Here is a 22,342-nt window from a genome sequence, read left to right on the forward strand (position 1 = left end):
AAAGATTTTTCTTATTTGATGCTGAAAAGTTTTCTCTTACTAGTCAGGGCATCATATAACTCAGCCCAGGGACCTCAGAGTAAGAGTTTGCATCTTTTATTGTATTCCTGCTGTCTTTCCTGCCATTGTAAACTTTCTCAGCTGGGAGCAGTCCTTTATTCTATCTTGGTCTAAGTTTTCCTATTGGTAGAATGTATGTTATGAGAATCCCTACAGTATGTGTTAAGTATAAAAGGGGACAGACAAGAAACTAGAGTCTGTATATTTATTTGATTTAATGAAACAGTTAGGACCTCATCTTTTGTAAAAGGCAATAATTAGTTAACTTGAGATTTTATGCCTTGTTTACATTAGTCATCATGCAAAAATTTCTCCTTGAGGTTCCAGATCATAAAATTCACGTATTTGATACAAGAAAAAAATATTTACTGCTAAGTATAAGTTTAAGGCCAGGAAGCTGATCAAACCCATGGTTAGTATTGACAATGGTAGTGTCACCATTTCTAAACTTGTGTTTTTAGTTCTAATTTTGTCTTTACCCTAGACATATGATATTTACCTGCATATAGCAAAAGCAATTTAGGCAAAGAGTTTGACTCTTTGACCAATGCAAAAATTGGTAGACAGCCATAGTTCTTTTTTATATAAATTGAATTATTATCAGGTAGATCTCAGTTCAGCCCTTGTTTGGGAAGCAGTGCTTTCCAATGTTTCTGTCCATGCTCAGATAACAAGAGTCTTAAAGACAAATATTTCACCCTGACCACGTGGGTTTCTACTGTCTTAATTCCAGATTATCTATCTTCTCTTGAAGCGTTTGATGCTGTATAGTGTTCTACTTTAAATAATTGTAATGATAGGTACTATATACACATATAGATAATGCTTTAAGATTTATGTTCTATGTTTAAATTATTATTTTAGGTACTATACACACATATCGATAATGCTTTAAGGTGCATGTTCTTATGTTAAAATTATTATTTTGGTAGCTTTTGTATTGCTGAATTCTTCTATTAGAAATTTTAGAGTATTTAAACCCTCCAAGTGATTTTAGGATAGCTGCTTAGCTTCCTAGCATTTATGTCTCGAGTTATGTATTTATCGCTTTCACTAAAATATACATTTTGATATCCTTCCCATCACCTAAATAAGCTTAAAGAGTAAATATTTGGCTTAGATACATCTTACTTATTGACATTAACCCAACTATCTCCTAGTGTAAGAAAAAATGTGATTAATCCATACATATTGCTTTAAACCAGGAGGTGTAAAATATGAAGAAAAAAAATGATTCTTGATTTCAAAAGATTCAACCCAAATTTAGGATAAAGATTTTCTATATATCTAAATTTTAGCTCAAAGCATTTTGAAGTTCCTAAAAACTAAAGAACTGTGGTACCTCCTGATTTAGTGATCAGAATCAAGTAATCCATCACTTTTTTTGGTGGGATCTGTGGCCAAAGAGAATGTTTTACTTAGCAAGCCTTTAGTCTCTCCCGGTTCTATGGGTCTTTTACGTGTTTTGCTTTGTCTGGTGTAGGAATTGACACGAGTTATATTTTATGTCTGAGATCACAGAAGAGTAGGAAATAAGACCACTAATTTATTTTAAATATTAGCAAAACAGACTGTATGTACTGTAAAGACTTTAAACCTCTGTAGGACTCATGGAGTGAGATACTTTGAAGAATCAGACAGAGGGAGGCAGAAATTTAAAAAATCACCTGGGAGAAAAGAATGTATGGAAGATTTAGTTGAGACAGGGAGTCTGGAAGCCTTAGATCAGTAGCTAGCCAGTGGGTGTCCATCTCCGACAGGAAAAGGCGATGGTGGAGCTGATTTGGCTAAAGTAAAAAGCAAAATGAAAAAAGTAAAAATTGCAAGCACAAAAGAAAAAAGCAAACAAAATAGGTTTAAAGTCCAAAATTTGGATGGCTATATGTGTGAGTGTATTCGGGGGAAGAGAGTTATAAATGTGTTCAGGGAAGAGGAAGAGAGGTGAAAACAACATGTCGATTCAGATCCTAGGAAATACGGGGCACCCACTACCTTCTTTCTCTAGATTTAGGGACGAAACTTGCTTTGTTTGCATTTTCCCTACTCCTTGTTTACTTTATTAAATTTACCTTGGCTTTCACATTATCTTTTCTGTTTGCATTTTCTTTTTGACTATTTTTCAGGCTTGAGTTTTCTTTAAAATTTAATGGAAAGAACTCTCTTTGCCCTTGACTTGCATTTGAACAAATACTGTGCTGTACATTGGCTTTTATTTTAAACCAAAGGTAATTTCGTGCAGCTCTGTCCTGGGTAGGCTTGCCGTGTACAACAATTTAGATCTAAAATATCTGTTTGTATTTAAAAATTTTTTTTAACAAAATACCTTTCCTGTGTATTTATTTATGTGAATTTTGTTTGGTTTCCAAACTGTTTTCTTTCCCTCTCCCTCCCTGTCTTTCTCTTTCTCTCTCTCTCACCACCTTTGTGGCATTACATTTCCCCAGCCAACCTGCTAGAGGCAGTGCCAGCCCAGTAATCAGCAAAGTTTGTTGCTGGGGTGGCTTTTAACAGGCTTCTGATTAGCTGCTCTCACAAGCTTCTTGTTGACTCAGTGCTATAACCTAATGGGAATATTTTACACGGACAGTCCTGTAGACACTGAAAGTAACTCGTTTTCCTTTTAGAGCAGATTTTATCTAGAGACAAGCAAAGTAGGAAGGGATCCGAGGGTTTAAGAGAGGCAAGGTTGGGGGGGGTGGTGGGGGAATTGGCTGCCTCTCTCCCGGCAGCAAGTCGCGGAGTAAGTGAGAGATCAGAAACTTCACAAGTGAAGGCGGCTTTTCAAACCAGAAAGGGGAAGAAGGCTTTCTAGATATTGGTTCCCTGAGTACTCTTTCTACTTCAGAGGCAGGATTGCAATGATTGGGCGTTTGCAATAATTATTAAACAGTTTTAGGAAGCATGATGCTTAATTCCCAGAAGCTGTTACTTTCTCGTTCGTCCATATCTGACACTCACTGTTGTTTTCCAAGCGTTTTGAACAGTTCAGTTCCACAGGGGCACTCAGTGGTAAGTATACACACACCCACCACAGATCACAGCATCTGTTCCAGAGCAGGTGCTCTTATGTCTCTTTCTGTACGTTCATGCCAGCTTGCGTACTGCCTCACCTCTCTTGCTGCCCAGGGACCGGGTTCTGGGTCAGTTATAGGGAACGAGTAAGAAAGATTAAAGGAAGACTGAAAAATACGTGCCGTTTCATGGTTTTTTAAAAAAATAATAATTAATTTTTTTTTTTTCTGGATGCTTTGGGTCTTCATTGCTGCGTGCAGGGTTTCTCTAGTTGCAGTGAGTGGGGGTTACTCTTTGTTGCGGCGCGCGGGCTTCTCACTGCGGTGGCTTCTCTTGTTGCAGAGCACGGGCTCTAGGCGCGTGGGCTTCAGTAGCTGTGGCTTGCGTGCTCTAGGCGCAGGGGCTTCAGTAGTTGTGGCACGCGGGCCCTAGAGCGCAGGCTCAGTAGTTGTGGCTCGTGGGCTCTAGGCACACGGGCTTCAGTAGTTGTGGCACGCGGGCTCTAGAGCGCAGGCTCAGTAGTTGTGGCTCACGGGCTTAGTTGCTCCACGGCATGTGGGATTTTCCTGGACCAGGGATCGAACCTGTGTCCCCTGCATTGGCAGGCAGATTCTTAACCACTGCACCACCAGGGAAGTCCCTGTTTCATGTTTGTGAAATAAATTCAACCGAAATTTAAAAAGGAAGATAAAGAAACCAGTTCCCTGTTCTCAGACATATTTTTCTAATATGCAGAGGCCACTCTGTCTGACACCTGAGTTAAATCTTAATGAAAACCAAGTCTTTCTTGACATCTGTGAGTTGTCAAGTGCTGTGAAAGTCTAGGGAGGATAATCACAGCAGCATATCACATACGTTTGGAGCATTATATGTTTTCTGAAATGATTAGCGGGAAAGAATACTTGCTATTTCTACATTTTCAGATAAGAAAACAGAAACAGAGTCAGGACCACAATCATGCAGCAAGTTAATGGTAGAGGACAAAGACTTAGAAGGTTTAATTATAAAACGTACTCTGCTTGACCAAAGAAAGAAAAAAAAAATCATGGACAGTGAAAACTTATTTGGAAATAATCACAAAATTGCATGTCAAAAAGTGCAAATTAATACACCACAAATTGATCCTAATTCCACTAGCTAAATGACCTCCAGAAAGTTAACTTCAACTTATTAAACCTCAGTTTCTTGATCTGTAAAGTGGGGAATTATCTATCTCCTAAGGATGTTGTGAGGATGAAAGGATATAGCGTGTATAAACGGCTCAACATGACACTTGGTGGTGGTGGTTGGTAGTGAGTGTCCAAGGGCTGAAGGGACAAGGAAAAAGGAAATGTTAGCAAGATCCCTCTGTGGACAGGTCCTTGCCTACTTCACATCCACAGACTGGCAGCTGACCTCATCCCGGGCCAACACACACAACGGTTTGCTGTTAGTCATACGTATGGTCCATACAGATCCGTCGCCATTCCTGAAACACCTCACAAAACACATGTCTTCCTGATGACAGGTTAGTAGCATCTTTAGTGGGGTGAACCAGCTGGAGCAGGGACTGTAACTGGAAAATACAGGTTCTGGAACTTCTTCCCTCTTTCCCTGGGTCTGACCCTGCAGAAGACACTTAATCATTATGAGCCTCATCTCAGGTATCATTACACCTATTTTAAAGAATCTCCATGCTTTTCTTTTGATAAATAATAATACCTTCACGATGCATTATTTTTCTGAGGGCTCTCGTAAATGTTACATTCCTCATCTTCAGTGCTCAAGATAGCACTTTGTAGAAGGGCGTTACTTGTGTTTTTCAACTGTTAAAGATTATATATTTTAAACGGTTGTAATGGTATTAACATGTCAACATATCACTCATTAAAATAATGCAGATGTAGCTCGTATTTCCAAGTCACATATTTACCAGTTACGAATGGAGAAACCGAGACATGAAGTGTTTTATAGTTAACCCAAAACTGATATTAGAACCGAGACTTTGCATTTCCACGCCTCTTTTCTGCCATAAGATGGTTTGCCTTTTAAACGTTCTCCTGCAGTTCTGCCTAGTTAGATATTCCTATTTTCCTTACTGAGAGGCTTAATTTTCCAGGAAAGTGGGGTAAAAGTAAGCTTATTATTTTTTTTCTTTTGGTCAGATGCTTACAAGATATAAAGAATGTATTTGTTATTTTTTGCCTCCTCCTTGCTCTTTTGTGGAGACAGTAGTCATTGAGATTTATATAAAACATTTTGTATAACTCCCTCTGATGATTATGACATAGACTAGTTTTGTCATCATTTTTTATAAGAGGCAATGATATCTAGAGACTCCTCTTTCTTAGAAGAATGTCTTCCAACATCTGTGTCCTGCTATTTGTTGTCTACATCTGAGAAGGTGTCTTGAGAGAATTTTGAGGGAAGTGATTTTCGATGAACTGTATCTATGGTCTTGTTCTTTATCTGCCTTGACAACACTAGAAATGTATCAGCCCAATAGACATTGGAGAAAAAAAAAAGATCCTTGACTCAGGCCAATGAGAACTAGAGGTTGGATCCTTATAGGAGAGCAGCCAGGAAGTCAGGTTGAAGGAGGAACTGCCTGGACAGACCACCTGTTTTCTGTCGAATTATTAACCTGAAGAAACCACCATGAGATTTTGCAGGAGAGAAAATAGGGGAGCTGGTAACCAGCTCTACAGCTCCTGACCAGAGTTGATTGATGACATTGTTGGGACTTTATGAGGCCAATAAGTAATGTCTACTCATGAGTCTAGAGCTAACTGAGAACTAAGGGATCAAAGATAGTCAGATGGCGATAAAAATTGTAGCTCTGTTTTTGAAAAAACTGAATTGGAGGATAGACCTTGGAAGTCCCACAATGCTTCCTAATATTATACTTATCTCAGCAGTAAACATACCCATCTTCTTTGGGGCCGAGCTCAACAACGGGGGGCACAGAGTTGGACCCAGGAGCAGAGAGAATGGACACTCCGAGGACAGGTAGTTCAAAGTGTAAAGCACGGGAGGGCTGAACCAAACTTCTATTCCTTTCACTAAGCCCACCAATGAGAGAAGACCTTCCCACCCCAGGAGTGACTTCTCACATGGAGGTTGGAGAGGGAATGCTAAGCCCACCAATGAGAGAAGACCTTCCCACCCCAGGAGTGACTTCTCACAAGGAGGTTGGAGAGGGAATGAGGGGGTCAGTAAGAGCCTACGTGGTGGTCCCCTCATGGAAACACAAGACCAGAGGAACGATCTCCTCCCAATACTCTCCAGCTTTATGTATTCTTCACTGGGGGCTCCCCTTGAAGAGCTAGATAGACAGTTATCAGGATAGTATTGCTGTCAGTATTCACAAGGCCTGCATCCCCTGCAATAACCACTCTTTCCTGTGGGTATTTTCCTTGTGACCAGTGTTAAGCGATTTTGATACCCATCCCCTCAACGGCTAAAATGGGTTAGAACAGAAAATATGTAAGTTAACTGAACTCTGAAGCCCCCAAAATGTTCATTATTGCTCATTAGAGATTACACAGTGACATGAAATGATAGCATCAAGATAGTCTAATAATTCAATGTCAGTAACATAAAAATGCCCCAAATTTAAATAACATGAATCCCCTGTTAATATCAAATTATAAGGGAAAAAATTAAAATTCAAAATTAAATATATTTGACCTTATGACTTTCTATCTGAAGAAATCAAAGCCCCTGATTATTAACTTAAAGTCCAGATCAAAGATAAATCAAAACAAAATCACAAAACACCAAATCTTCCTCAGTTTGGGAACTTCCTCTGAGTTCATTCTCAGGCCTGGGAGAGTCATGATCCCTTCAGTTGTGTTAATCTGGATTGTTTTCCACTGGAATAGATGTCATTCCTTCAGGACATCCAAGGTTGGATAAGTTCACCGCCTTTTAAAGATCTTCTCTTTGCCTTTGGTGTTCTTCAGTTTTGCTACAATATTTCCAAATGTGAATTTCTTTTCATTTATCCCCCCTGAGAATTGTCACGTTTCGCAAATCTAAGCATTTATAGCTTTTATAAACTCTGGAAGATTTTCAGATATGATCTTTTCTAGTTTTGCCTCTGCCCCATTTCTCCTTCTGCAACAGTAATTAGATAATTTTAGATCTTCTTACTCTGTCCTCCATGTCTTGTAAACTGCTTTTCATATTTTCTACTTTTTGTTGTTCTGTGTTGCATTCTAGGTAGTCTAGGTAGTTCTTTAGATGTACCTGCACTTATTCAGAAATTGACATTGGTGCAATGTGTGTATATAGTTCTATGACATTTTACCACATGTGTAGATTTGTGTAACCACTCCCAAAATCAAGATGCAGAATGATTACATCACCACAAAGTTATCCCCCATGCTACCCTTTTATAATCATACCCATAATTCCATATCCTCACTCCCCATCTCTATGCCCTTGAAACCACTCTTTCCATCTTTATAATCTTCTAATATCAGGAATGCTATATAAATGGAATCATACATATGTGACCTTTGAAATTGGCTTTTTCCTTTCAGTATAATGCCCTTAAGATCCATCCCAGTTGTTCTGTGTATCAGTAGTTGGTTTCTTTTTACTGGTGACTATTCCATGGTATGAAGGTAGTTGGGTGTATTTTTTTAGTCTCTCTGCCAATCTTATGCCTTTTAATTGGTATATTTAGACCATTTACATTTAAGGGGTGTGGAGCTCCCACGCCCTCTCTGAGTACACCACCCTCCCGGCATCCTGATGTGTTCAACGACCTGGAAGCTCCTATTCATTTTCCCACCTATTTTCTCTCTGTTGCTCAGATAGGGAACTTTCTGTTATTCTGTCTTCAAGTTCACTGATTTTTTTCTCTATCTTCTCCATTCTGCTGTTGAGCCAATTCATGGAGGTTTCTTCGGTCATGCTGCGCAGCATGTGGGATTTTAGCTTCCTGACCAGGGATTGAACCCAGACCCTCGACAGTGAGAGCATGGAGTCCTAACCACTGGACTGCCAGGGACTTCCTAATTGAAATTTAAAATTTTGGTTATTGTATTTTTCAGTCTTAAAATTTCCATTTGATTCTTCTTTACATCTTCTGTTTCTTTGCTGAGACTTTCTACTTTTTGATTTCTTTCAATTGTGTTTGCAATTGCTTGTGGAAGTATTTTTATAACGGCTACTTTAAAGTCCTCATCAGATAATTCTAACATCTGTGTCATCTCAGCACTGGTGACCTTTCTCACTTAAGTTGAGATTTCCCTGGTTTTCGGTATGATGAAAGATTTTCAAACGAATCCTGGACGTTTGGGGTATTACGAGACTGTGGATCTTATTTAAATTTTCTGTTTGAGCAGGCCTTCTCTGACATGGTGCTGGTGGGAGGAGGGGGGTGCTGCTTTGTTATTGTAAGATGGAAGTGGAAATTCAGGTTTCCCACTTGGAGTTTGTTGACCCCCTGAGGAAGAGGGGTACTTCATCACTGCTGGGCAGGACTGGGAGTTCAGGCTCCCCACCAGGCCTTCACTGATAACACCCTGGCTAGGAGGAGTAGGTATGCCTTGTATTGAGTTTTCAGTTTCAACTAATATATTTTTCATTTATAGTGCCTTGATCTTTATTTATATTTTCTTTACCTTCCTTTATTCCTGTATATTAAATATACTCAGTTTATATTCTGTAGCTGATATTCTCAACATCTGCAACTTTTGAATGTCTGATTCTGCTGTTTATTATTTTCCCTGCCTCTCTCAAAGTGGTTTGCTTCTTCATGTTTTATGTGTTTCATAATTTTTTATTGTAAACTCATGATCAGTGGAACTTTCTTTGAGGGGATTCTTTGAGGAATAGATTGTAAGTATATTTTTCCACGGAAGATTTGCATTTCTTTTCATCGGGTCCCTGAAGCCATTACCAACTTGTGAGCACTTTAAAAATTCTTTGCTTGAGGACTATTATTATTATTATTATTGTGAGAATTTAGACTTCATTCCCACATGAAGGCCACAGTACCGTTCCAACTTCCCATAGGGGATGTTTTTCTCTCCACCCAAAACCAAGGCTGAAACATGCAAGTTTTCATGCTGTCTTCTTTGAGGTAGTGAGTTTTTGTTTATTTTATCATTTGCTTTGCTTTGATTCAAACTTTCACCAAAGGATTTACCTTTATGAGGGGAATCTCTGATCTCATCTTGCATGGATCTAACTTTTGTCTCTTATGCCATACCTGGTCACGTGGCTATTAAAATCCAAGGCTGGAGCTTTTGTCTTTATTGGACAGATATCCTTAAGTTGGATTCCGGCTTCAACTCACCTTTCTGGATTTGGGCTTTCACTTCATTTCTGGCCTCTGAGTATTTTCTTAATTTCCTGCCACACTTTTTGAAGCGTCCAAAACGTTTGACAGAACCACATAATATTATCCCAGAGCTAAAGCAGTTAATAGAGGTAAATTTATGTTCCCAGAACTCAGCACTTAGTGTGAGCCAGGCCCTCACTACTACTTATAGGGATCATAGCAGAGGCTCAGGGATGTTAGAGGAAAGGGTGAATGACAGATGGAGTCTTCTTGGTTTCTGCCTCTCTAAGATGTGGGTTGGTATGTGTCAGCAGACTTGGCTCTGCTGGCACAGGCCTCACAACAGGAGGTTAATAATGATACCAAGATTTTTGTATCTGGTAAACCCACTGCATCCTTTTTCAGGGAGCGACATTTAAAATATTCCCTGTCTACTTGCAGAGTTTAGAAATTTGCAGCAATGGCATCGTGGGCTCCAGATTTTACTTGTGGCACTTTTCCTTCCTAGTCAGTGTGTGTGTGTGTGTGTGTGTGTGTGTGTGTATGAGAGAGAGAGAGAGAAGGAAGGAAGGAAGGGAGGGAGGGAAGGAGGGGGGGAGGAAGGGAGGGAGGGAGGGAGGAAGGGAGGGGAAGGAGGGAGGGAGGGAGGAGGTGGGGGAGGGAGGAGGGAGGGAGGAAGGGAGAGAGGGAGGGAGGAAGGGAGGGGGGAAAGAGGGAGAGAGGGAGGGAGGAGGTGGGGGAGGGAGGGGGGATCGAGGGAGGGAAGGGAGGGAGGAAGAAAGGGAGGAAGGAAGGAGGGAGAGAGGGAGGGAGGAAGGAAGGGAGGAAGGAAGGAATGCAAGTAAGCCAACTCCTGAATTCCATTTCCGTCTTGAGTGCCTATCTCCGCTCTGTCTACACTCACTCTCCTGTGAGTGGGCTCTTATTAATCCCGTGCCTCAGAGATTTGCTGCTGCCGTCTCCAGCTGCAGAGCTGCTCAGGCCTGTGACTCCTGCCTCCTGAGGAAGCCTCTCCCTCACTCCCATGTTTGTTTCAGCCTGAGGGTCAGTCTCCGTGGATTTCTGAGCTGAAGCTGTTTTGAAATATTGGAAGCTCATCCTGTTGTTCGTGCTGCTGCTTTCCGACCTTCCAGAGATTGTCTGCCCACAGCCTTTGATTGCCTCAGGCCTTGCAGAGTGGATCTTCCTGCTGAATCTTCTGAAGCGTAGGAGGGGCTTCTCGTGCTTTTGTTCCTCTTGTGCTCTTCTCTCAGGAAGGCTAAGTTGAGTTGTTCGTGGTTTCGTGGCTTAATAAGTTCTTAAAGTTGTTCTCTTTCCTTCTCTACCCCACATGAGGCTAGTGTTTTTGTTGGACATTTTTCCTTTTACTTGGTCCTTGTTTTCTGGGCCAGACATTTATTTTTCCAACATAGATTTTTTTCTTATCACAGTGAGGGAAATGAATTCAGTGTTTATGGATTTGCCAAAAGCAACTGTTAACTGTTGTCCAAACAGATCTCGTCAACTCTCACCTCTCTGAGTTGGATCATCTCACTTGAAAAGCATTTTCCAAATAAACCAAAAGTATAAGCCAGGCCTGGACTCACACTTTTATGTTCTTGCCTGATCCCCTGCAGTACGTCTCATCCTCCTTCTCCCTGACCTTGGTGTCCTAGCTCTGTCTGTTTTTGACCTGTCCAACAGAACACAGGCAAACCGCCACATCCACGATCACTGTTTTGCTTTAAAGGACATCTAATGACACCTTAAATATTCTATGCTAATCTTCCTGGCTTCTCCTCTCAGATAGCTCCAAATTGTGTAGAAGCTTTGGTATAGCTCTGTCGGTCTTTACATGGTGGTTCCCTGTCCTGGTTACTGTGTAACAAACCACCACAAATAGTGGCATAAAAGAGTAAAACAACAATCGTCTGATGATACTCACAATTCTCTGGGCCAGAATTGGGAAGGGACATAGTGGGAACAGCTTGTCTGCTTCACGATGTCTGAGGCTTCGGCTGGGGAGATTCAAAGGCTGGGGGTAGCGAGGTGATGGTGAGAGGCTGCATCATCATATGTCTGGCTCCTGGGCTGGGAGGTCTCAACGTCTAGGACTGCTGACTGGACCCCTACACATGCCCTTGCTGTGGGGCTTGGTTTCCTCACACAGCGTGGCCTCAGGACATCGTCCACGGTGGGTCAGGTTTCAAACATGAGTGTTCCATCAAACAAGGTAAACACCTCAATGCCTTTTCTGGCCCGACCTCAGATTGTATGGGTTACAAGCAAGTGACAAGACGGAAGGAGAATCAAGCCCTCAGACGCACTTCTGGATAGAAGCATCAGTGTCTCCCTGTGGAATAGGAGATATGGTTGTGGGCATCTTTGGAAAAAACAATCTGCACAGTCTGCCCTCCAGCTATAGTTCATGTCATTTCCACATACAAAATCATTCGCTGCTCCCCAAACCCCTACCGTCTCATCTCATAGGGCATCAGCTTCACGTTCAGGATCTTGTCATCTTATTCAGGGCCCAGGGCAAATGAGGCTCCTCGGGTGCAACTCCCCTCCATCCCCACCCTGAAGATCTGTGAACTAAAGAAACAAAGAAAGGGCCTTTTTGGGTTTTTTTTCCAATTTGTATTGTGTGTTTTATTCCCACAAGGCAGCAGGGGGTGGGGTTGCCAAGCCGTGAGCCGGGCCGAGGAAGCTTCCTCTGGCAGGGGTGCACGCCGGGTTCTCGGGTCTGCCCCACCAGGGGCTGGTTTTCAGGCAGACCATCATGGACACCGGGTGGAAGGCTCCGAGGGGCACAGGTGGCAGGCTCGGGTCAGGGGAGCACACTTGTGGAGCTAGAGGTAGCACGGCAGGTCCTTCTCTATCACCAGGGTCTCTTCCATGGGACCGTACCACTTCACCACACAGCCGTTCTTGTCAATGAGGAACTTGGTGAAGTTTCATTTGATGGCATTTCCCAGCATGCCCCTCCCCTTGGGCTGGACTTTCATCCACTTCCACAGTGGGTGGGCATCATCCCCATTCACACAGATCCCCAGCATATGACAATGGGGCAGATGTGGGACAATTGCTGTATTCCCCAGTTGCTTTTATTTCAGATGGTATCATAGCTTTAAGAGGATGCCTTTTTCGTTAAGACTATTGACTCTTTCTTTAAATTTTTTTAAAATTTATTTTATTGAAGTATAGTTGATTTACAGTATTGTGTTAGTTGCTACTGCAGCAAAGTGATTCAGTTATACATATATTTACATTCTTTTTCGTATTCTTTTCCATTATGGTTTATCGCAGGATATTGAATATAGTTCCCTGTGATATCCAGTGGGACCTTGTTTATCCATCCTATATATAATAGTTTGCATCTGCTAATCCCCAACTCCCAGTCCATCCCTCCCCTCCACCCCTTGGCAACCCTAAGTCTGTTCTAAGAGGATGACTTTTAATAGGTCCCTGCATCTGGTTCCCTCTGGGAGTGGTGAGGTGCATTCCTAGATGCCAATCAGCCGTCTGAAATCTTGCTTCCTGTCTCTGAAAGATATCTTTGGTTCCAAGTTCCCAGTCTGATCTAATCTAATCCCCTCTTTAAGTATATTTAGATAGACGTGCATCTCCTTTTCTTTTCTGCATTTGTCTAGCCTGAAGAAAACTCTCTCTTCCTGTGGTGCAATGTCCTTGTTTTTGAGAGCAAACTACTCTCTCTCTCACTTTCTTTGCACAGTAAGACTGAAGCACACAGTAAGAAAACAGTCTTCAAAACTCATGCTCTCAAAGGCCTATTAAAACATCTATAACAACAACCATTCTTCTGTAGGCAGGAAGCTGCTTTCATTTGCCAAGGTCAAAATCCTGCCAGGCTCACACTTACTGGAGACCTAAAACTTAACAGCGCCTGCCCTGGCCTCACCAGAAGCCTCAATCTCCATGTGTTAGTTTGGCCTCTAGATTCTCACCTTTATCCTTCTCAAGGTTCCTGCCAACTCACCAGTATGTTAGGGCTTTAGGTACTAATTAAGAATACCCCTTTTTTACTCTCCTAGGTTTGGAAGCAATTGATAGCTAAGAGACAGATGATAGTTGAACATAACACCAACTTTATTATAGATATGACATATTACAGGATATGGCTTAGATGTGTAGCAGCAAAGAGGTTTTTTTGTTTGTTTTTTTTGGTTTCTTTTGCGGTACGCGGTCCTCTCACTGTTGTGGCCTCTCCCGTCGCGGAGCACAGGCTCCGCATGCGCAGGCTCAGCGGCCATGGCTCACGGGCCCAGCCGCTCCGTGGCATGTGGGATCTTCCTGGACCGGGGCACGAACCCGCGTCCCCTGCATCGGCAGGCGGACTCTCAACCACTGCGCCACCAGGGAAGCCCAAGTTACTTCAAATCTTTGGGCTTTAGGTTCCTCACCTATAAAGTAGTACAGGCATGCCTCATTTTTTTTGTGTGTGTGTGCTTTGGTTAATTGTGCTTGGTAGACAGATATTGTGTGTTTTACAAATCGATGGTTTGTGGCAACCCTGCATCGAGTAAGTCTATTGGGGCCATTTTTCCAATAGCATTTTCTCACTTCGTGTCTCTGTGTCACATTTTGAAAGTTCTCACAATATTTCCAATTTTTTCATTATTATTATATTTGTTTTGGTGATCTGTGATCAGTGATCTTTATGTTACTGCTATGACTCACTGAAGGCTCAGGTGATGGTTAGCATTTTTAGCAAGAAAGTATTTTTAATCAAGTTATGTACATTGCATTTTTAGACATAATGCTATTATTATACACTTAATAGACCACAGTATAGTGTAAACATAGCTTTTAAATACACTGGGAAACCATAAATTCTGTGTGACTCACTTTCTTGTGATATTCGCTTCATTGGCCGTCATTGGGGTCATCTGGAACCGAACCCACAGTATCTCTGAAGTCTTCCTGTACTTATTTTATGGGGCTGTTGTGAGGATGAAATGAGATAATGACTATAAAGTACTCAGCACAAGGGCTAGGCAGAGAGTCAGAGCTCAATAACCAAAAGCTCCCACTCCTAAGCAGATATCTGGAGAAAACCATAATTCAAAAAGATACATGCACCCCAATGTTCATTACAGCACTATTTACAATAGCCAAGACATGGAAGCAACCTAAATGTCCATCAACAGAGGAATGGATAAAGAAGATGTGGTACATATATACCATGGAATATTACTCAGCCATAAAGAAGAACAAAATAATGCCATTTGCAGCAACATGGATGGACCTAGAGATTGGCATACTGAGTGAAGTAAGTCAGACAGAGAAAGACAAATATCATATGATATTGCTTATATGTGGAATTTTAAAAAATGGTACAAATGAACTTTACAAAACAGAAATAGAGTTACAGATGTAGAAAACAAACTTATAGTTATCAGGGGGTTGGGGGGGAGGGATAAACTGGGAGATTGGAATTGACATATACACACTACTATATATAAAATAGATAACTAATAAGGACCTACTGTATAGCAGAGGGAACTCTATTTAATACTCTTTAATGGCCTATATGGGAAAAGAATCTAAAGAAAAAAGAGTGGATATATGTATATGTATAACTGATTCACTGGCTATATGCCTGAAACTAACACAACATTGTAAATCAACTATACTCCAATAAAAATTAAAAAAAAAAAAGCTACCGAAACCTCATAATTCATAGTAACTATAAGATGAAGTCTAAATTTTTGGCAATTAATTTAGATTATATATGTATAACCTATATATATATAGATGTGTATGTATACATATACACACACAAACTATATATATTTACACATAACTATATATATATGTACACACAGCAACATGTATGTATATACATATACACACAACTATATATATCAGAACATTTTCCTTAAGTGCTTTTGGTTGACACCCTTAGTCTTTAGACTTCCTTGAAGTCAGGAACTAGGCCCTGGGCAGGGCACTATGCTTCCTCAGCCGCTGGCTTTCTAGTTCCACTGACTGCCCTCCCGGGGCAATGACATAATTCTTCTTATATGCCTTTAGTTAGGAGAATGACTGGGCAACAGACACAAGTGATATATTTCTGCTGTTCTCAGGTTTTTCTTGCAGTTGTGAATGACAGAGAAATGCAATCAGTGGGGACTGTGTTAACGCTGTCAAGTGATCTCCGAAAGGCCTTTCTCTCTTATTTTGACTGCTTGGCTTTCTGTCATAGGTTACATGTCTCAGGGGTTTCATAGTCTGCAGTACTTGGGCATAGCTTCTTCTTGTATTAGAGTGTGTCATCTGTGGCTCAATAGCAATTTTGTTACACATGCTGTATTACTAATATTAATACTAATATTAATACTATCATGTGGCCCTTTGGACCACTTCGTTCTTCCCTTCTCTTGCCCACTCTCTTCTTCATCCCACACCTTCTTTTTCTTCCTGTCTGCTGCTTCTTTTTTTTTTAAATAAGCAGTTAACATTTATTGAGTGCTTACTATTATAATCTGTTACAATAGCACTGTTATAATCACTTTACACCTATTAACCCCTTCAATCCTCACAACCTTATGAGAGGGCACTATGATTACCCTCATTTTACAGTAGTGACAACAGGCCCAGACAATTAAGGAACCTTGTGCAAGACCATTCAGCCTCAAAACTTTCATCAGCCTATATATCTTTACTGCTTTTTAGTTTTTGATCATTTTAATACCAATTTTTGAAGAAGACTTTAGTTATTGATTTATTTTTGAAATAACGGTGGTGTTTTTTTTTTATTTTTTAATTTTATTTTTGGCCGCGCCATGGGGCATGCAGAATCTTAGATCCCTGACCAGTGATCGAACCCGTGTCCCCTGCATTGGTAGCACGGAGTCTTAACCACTGGACCTCCAGGGAAGTCCCTAGAGAAGACTTTAAATGATCAATTTCCTCAAGTTCTCAGCGTAGGGGTATTTTCCTGGAGGTGGGAAGGGAATGCCTCACAGGGTCCCAGAATTTCGAGGCTCATCTTGTATAAGGTGGAACCCTCAGATCCAAGAAGTTTTTGCATCTTGTTAAGGACCCTTGGGGACCATGAAAAGACAAGATCATGCTTTACAAGGCTAAGGCAATGAATGGGACTAGAATTAGAATGTTCCCTGAATGGATTCTGTGGCTGTTTTGGAGTGAGACATTTTTATTCATCTCCAAGCCAAAAGCAGATGTGTTTTTTTAGGAATGGTTAAAGTTCAGGGGTTGGGAATGGGGGAGGGAGAAGAGAGATCATCAGACTTCACCCTCAGATCTTTTTCGGAATGAGACAAGAGTATAAAACCAAAACAAACCAATAAAGAAACCTGCAAGATTCCTCCACCCCGCTCCCTGAACTGACTAAGAGCAAACACCCATCTTCAAGGACCACGATCCTTGGTTTTTCCCCGAGTCCTGGAGACAGTCCTCTTCTGGGTGACGTTTACTTGGAACACAGCCTCTTGTCAACAGAAAGGCTCTATTTGGAATAAGCCTTCACGTAGGTCAGTCACTGAACTCTATCAGGTCATGCTGGGAGGGACCCATGGGGGTGAGGAGAATATTCTCTCCAATGGAGAACGGAGACAAGTACACAGAGGAGGCCAGCCTTGTTTTTCTTGGTGGCCAAGGGACCTGCACCTATGACAGAGAAACTGCATTTCTGAGAGCTGGGAGGGAGTGCCAGGCTCACAGAAGTGTGATCTGAGCTCTCCCCCAGGGCTGCCTGCAGTTCACCTCTGGAAGGTGACCTTGTGAGCCAAGTTCCTAAAGGCGGACAGGGGTGATGCTGGGCCATGAGGGGGTGACAGAAGCGATAGTGTGCCCTTTATGAAGGCTGTGAGCAAGAAGAGAGGATAAAATAGCTACACCATGTGTGGTGTTGGAGTGGGAGTGCCAAGTGAGCAATCAGCTCCAACTTCGCAAAATGCAAGGCAGGAAGCACCCGGAAGGGCAGGGTGGGACGGGTCGGTGCTCCCAGCTTCTTAGGGAATCTGTAATGAATCGGTGTCTGGGCACGTACGCGAAGGTGTTCACGTCCACCACTGCGAACACACCCCGCAGCAGTCAAGGTCCTTATCACTAAAAGCCAACAGTCACGGCACAGATGATTGGAGGGACTGGAGAAAAGGGGTCGTCGGGTGAACACCACTGGTGTTTAGGGGGTGTCTGTGACGGGTGCCATCCAGGCACGCCCCCTCTTTTCGGCAGCTTTCCTCTCTGCCCACTTCCGTCCTTAGAAGGACAGACACTGGCCCGTGGCCATGTACCAAGGGAGGCCGAGCCGCGAGGGAGGGGCAGGGGTCGGGGAGGCGGCGAAAGGTCCCTTAGATACGGCCGCCCGGCCCTTCCTTTAGACTCTGTACGTGCGGGGACCGGGGCCGCTCTGCCTCCGCCTCCGCCTTATAAGAAGCCCGGGTGCCGGCGGGCAGCGCGGCCCGGGAGGCGGGGACCAGGCCACGGCGGAGTCCAGGGCGCCGCGCCCCACCTGTGGCGGCGGGACGATCGGCCGGGCGGGGATGGGCCGCTACTCGGGCAAAACGTGCAGGCTGCTCTTCATGCTCGTGCTCACCATCGCCTTCTTCGTGGCCGAGCTGGTGTCGGGCTACCTGGGCAACTCCATCGCGCTGCTGTCCGACTCCTTCAACATGCTGTCGGACCTGATCTCGCTGTGCGTGGGGCTGAGCGCCGGCTACATCGCCCGGCGCCCCCGCGGGAGCCTGAGCGCCACCTACGGCTACGCCCGCGCCGAGGTGGTGGGTGCGCTCGGCAACGCCGTCTTCCTTACCGCGCTCTGCTTCACCATCTTCGTGGAGGCCGTGCTGCGCCTCGCCCGGCCCGAGCGCATCGATGACCCCGAGCTGGTGCTCATCGTGGGCGCCCTGGGGCTGGCCGTCAACGTGGTAGGGCTGCTCATCTTCCGGGACTGCGCTGCCTGGTTCGCCTGCTGCGGCCGCCGCCGCCGCCAACAGAAGCGGCAACAGCAACCGGCGGCCGGGGTCGGCCCTCGCGGCGTCTTCCCGGGTCCCCAAGGCGCTGAGGGCCGCTGGCACGCCGCCGCCCTGCCAGCCTCCGGCCGCGACTCGGCCGTGACCCTCCGTGTGGCCTCGGTGGACAGGAAGGACGAGAAGGGGGCGACCGTGTTCTCCAACGTAGCAGGTGCCTTTCGGTTGCATCTTCTGGACAGCGTTGCCCTTCCCTTCCCCGCGCGCCCGGTCCCTTCTTCCTCGCCCCACGCCCTCTTTTTACCTGTCTGCTTTAAAAACAAAAAAACACAAAAACAAAAAAACCACAACTATTTCCTCTGCCGGCCGGCTTTAAGTCTGTGCCGCTAACTGAACGTATTCCCCCGATTTCTTTTCTTTTTCCTCCTGGGTCCTCGGGCCCCCTTTGCCTCTTTTTCCCCTTCCCCTATTTTCTTTGTATAGGAGTATTGATTCTCTCGGAAATCAGTTATTATTGTTGGGCAACAGATAGCACTCTCTCCTCTCCCTCCTCCATTGGATACTATCTGCACTTTGTTTTTCTCCTTCCCCCTTTGCCCATCCGTCCATCCCCCTGGGAGTTATGGGTTTGGGGTTGGGGGTGGATTCCCACTGCCTCTTTTTTTGTTTGTTTGTTTGAACTTGAATGAAAGTGTGAAGGAAGTCCAAAGGTGAATCACAAGGCTGATTTAAAGGCCAAAATGTGCCACTCTAGGCTGTGTGTTTGGAGAGGTGGGGGGGCTGATGAGGTAGTGGGCTTTGAAAATAATGAAACGTTTTTTTGAGTCCATTGGTTCTTTTTGTTTGTAGAACTTATACACAACACAAGGTTTCTTCTTTGAATGCAGGTGATTCCCTGACTACGCAGAATGAACCAGAAGAGGCTATGAAAAAGGAGAAGAAGTCCGAAGCCCTGAATATCAGAGGTAGGATTGACCTGGCGTCAAGGTGAAATCCTTTTCAGTGTTACGCATGGACTGGGCTGGACTCTTCCTTTCTGTTTGCCTTTTCATAGGTGTGTTAGAAAGTAGGCTGGTTACATGCAGAGACTATTACCTAGATCTCTTGCCTAATCACGGCATCGATTCTGGGGGAGTCAGAGTTGCTAATGATTTATCCTTGCTCCACTTAGGCCCATGCTCACACTGCCTGCTCCAGAGTCTCACAGATCCCTGGCATGCTACTGCTTGATTTTGCCTGCCTGTGGATATTGCTAACATAAAATGCAGCCTGTTTGAATTGGATATCATTTTGATAAAGGTTGGAAGAGAGTAGGTGGGACCTATCCAAGGTTACACCCCAAGTGACCTTGCTGACTGACCCTCATTGCCTCACTTATTTTGGTCAGAAAACTGCTCCTGAGATGGTCTGTTGGTTCAGTTGAGTTTCCACCTCAAGGTCTAAAGAAGGGGTTCTGGGGAGACAGAGGAAGGCACATCACTTGCATCCCTCCTACCATGCGCTCAAGGTCACAAACCCAGGGCAAAGTTGAGCCCTGGGAGTTCAAAAGTGGGTTTCTCACCAGACACCAACATGGTACAGTACATCTCCCCTTTCCAACTTCTTGGGCACAGATTTTGCTTCAGAGCGATTCAAGAAAGCCCAATTCCCAATCTGATGGAGAATCTCAACAAAAGTTATGCAGCCCTTTACCTTTAGATGGTTCGAGGAAGCCTGAAGTGGGGCTTAGAGGTAAATAATACAAAGAAAAGCAAATAATGCAGGAAACACCTTCATTTCTGAGAGTCTCACATCTGTTTTACAAAGTGATACCCAGAATGAACCTGGAGGGAAAATCAGAAAAGAACGACAGCAGCACATGAGCTCCTAAAAATTTCTAAATGAATTAGTTAAAAAAATTTAACTGCAACAGGGGAATTCCTAAAAAACATGGTGGTGAATCTTTTTGGAAAGAGGATCTGTGATGAAAACTCATAATCCTTTAGTTTATCCTTTTTTTTAGGTTCAGTTTAAATATAAATATATAGAATATATATGTTATTAATATATATTACATATATAATATATATTAATAACATATATATTCTATATATATATTTAATGGGTTTTTAAGATGGAGTTCACCATCATAGCACTTCACCTTTTCAAAGCACATTCTGTTTTTTTATTCTTTCTTTAATTGAGATAGTATTGGCATATAACACTAATTTCAGGTGTACAACATAATGATTCGATCTTTGTATGTATTGTGAAATGATCACCACAGTATAAATATAAATACATGAATAACAGTGTCTGGTTAACATCCATCATTATGCACAGTAACAATTTTTTTTTCTCATAATGAGAACTTTTAAGATCTACTCTCTTGGCAACTTTCAAATATATGCTACAGGATTATTTTTTTTCTTATTTTATTTATTATTATTTTTAATACACATTTATTGGAGTATAATTGCTTCACAACACTGTGTTAGTTTCTGCTTTATAACAAAGTGAATCAGCTATACATATACATATATCCCCATATCCCCTCCCTCTTGCGTCTCCCTCCCACCCTCCCTATCCCACCCCTCTAGGTGGTCACAAAGCACCGAGCTGATCTCCCTGTGCTATGCGGCTGCTTCCCACTAGCTATCTGTTTTACATTTGGTAGTGTATGTATGTCCATGCCACTCTCTCACTTCGTCCCAGCTTCCCCCTCCACACCCGGTGTCCTCAAGTCAATGCTCTATGTCTATGTCTTTATTCCTGCCCTGCCACTAGGTTCATCATTATAGTCACCCTGATGTCCATGGCATCTCCATGACTTATTTATCTTATAACTGGAAGTTTGTACCTTTTGACTCCATTCACCCATTTTGCCTACCCCACCACCACCTCTGTCAGCCACCAATCTGTTCTCTGTATCTGTGAGCCTTTTTTTTTAAAGATGCCTCATACAAATGAGCTTGTTGATTTTGCTGCTCAAGGAGACGTTTGTCCAGGTGCAAGTACTGCAGCAAAGGGTCCCAGGTCCCAGCCTGTCTCACCACCATTTAAGACATACATATAGTGGGGTGAGGAGGGCTTAGGCAGGCAGATCTGGTTTGAGTTCTGTCTCTGCCTTCCACTAGCTATGTGACCTTGGGCAAGTAACGTTCCCTCTTGGACCTTCAGTTTCCTTATCTACATAAGGGAGATAATAGCAGTGCTGACATCTCTGTGTTGTTGTGAGACATCATGGCTGATGGGAACAGCACAGAGGATTCACTTAATGAATTGCCTTCCCATCAGTTCTGTGCACTTACTTCTCAGTGGGTTTTCAGACGTTGTTTCACGTCCTCTATTTTTTTAAAATTTCTACATTTTATTTTTATTATAAATTATATATGCATAGTAAGTGACTCAAATTTCAGCTAGACATAGAAATAACAAATAAAACATGTTTTGACTAGCATGATAATAAGACATTATCCCTGAAAGTCTTTGAGATGGCAACATGCAACACAAATGTATTCAAGATAGTTGAGTCACTAACAAGTTTCAGAGCTCCAGATTAGGTCATATTAATTTCCAGGCGTTCTACTGACTCTGTTATTCTATGATCCTGACAGTTAATAGCAAAAAGCAAATCACGGCAGTATTTCCACAGTTTATCCTGCCACACACACACACACACACCAGCTATGTTTTCGTTAGATGTTTATACACATTTTTTTCTAGTATCACGTCCTCTTCAGAACTGGCCTCTTCGAGAAGTGAGGCAGATGCTATTCTTATTCCCATTTCACCAGTGAGAATCTTGCCGCTCAGAGAGGTTGACTTTCACAAGATCCATGACTCACAGAGACTGTCAGGTCTGTGACTCTAAATGTAGCGTACCCGTCTCCCATGTTGCCTGACAAGCACATCCTCTTCTGCAGCCTCCTTTGAGTTCTCTGCTTGGAACACCTTTTCTCTGAGTTTCTCTGCCTGGGACTATTGCCTTTTGAAGCCTGTCTCCTCTTCAGAGTCTTGCCCATGTCTCGAGAAGCCTTTCTTGAGATTTCTCGTCACAGGGAATAATCCTCCC

The 22,342-nt window shown here is 43.0% G+C and overlaps 1 protein-coding gene across 2 annotated transcripts in view; it reads left to right on the top strand.

Moving 5' to 3' along the window:
- The window catches only part of SLC30A10 (solute carrier family 30 member 10), a 43,181-nt gene that overhangs the window by 4,926 nt on the left and 15,913 nt on the right, over positions 1-22,342 (top strand). Inside the window, exons 1-2 of one of the 2 annotated variants that reach the window (XM_004271025.3) lie at positions 17,695-18,502; positions 19,176-19,253. In XM_004271025.3, the coding sequence (XP_004271073.1) occupies positions 17,863-18,502; positions 19,176-19,253 (718 nt within the window). In that variant the 5' untranslated portion in view covers positions 17,695-17,862. Of the gene's footprint in view, positions 1-17,694; positions 18,503-19,175; positions 19,254-22,342 lie in introns of those variants that run through there. The other variant, XM_033430454.2, reaches the window with a different exon arrangement.

The sequence above is a fragment of the Orcinus orca genome, chromosome 1 (genome assembly GCF_937001465.1).
Source record: "Orcinus orca chromosome 1, mOrcOrc1.1, whole genome shotgun sequence".
Classification (NCBI taxonomy): Eukaryota; Metazoa; Chordata; class Mammalia; order Artiodactyla; family Delphinidae; genus Orcinus; species Orcinus orca.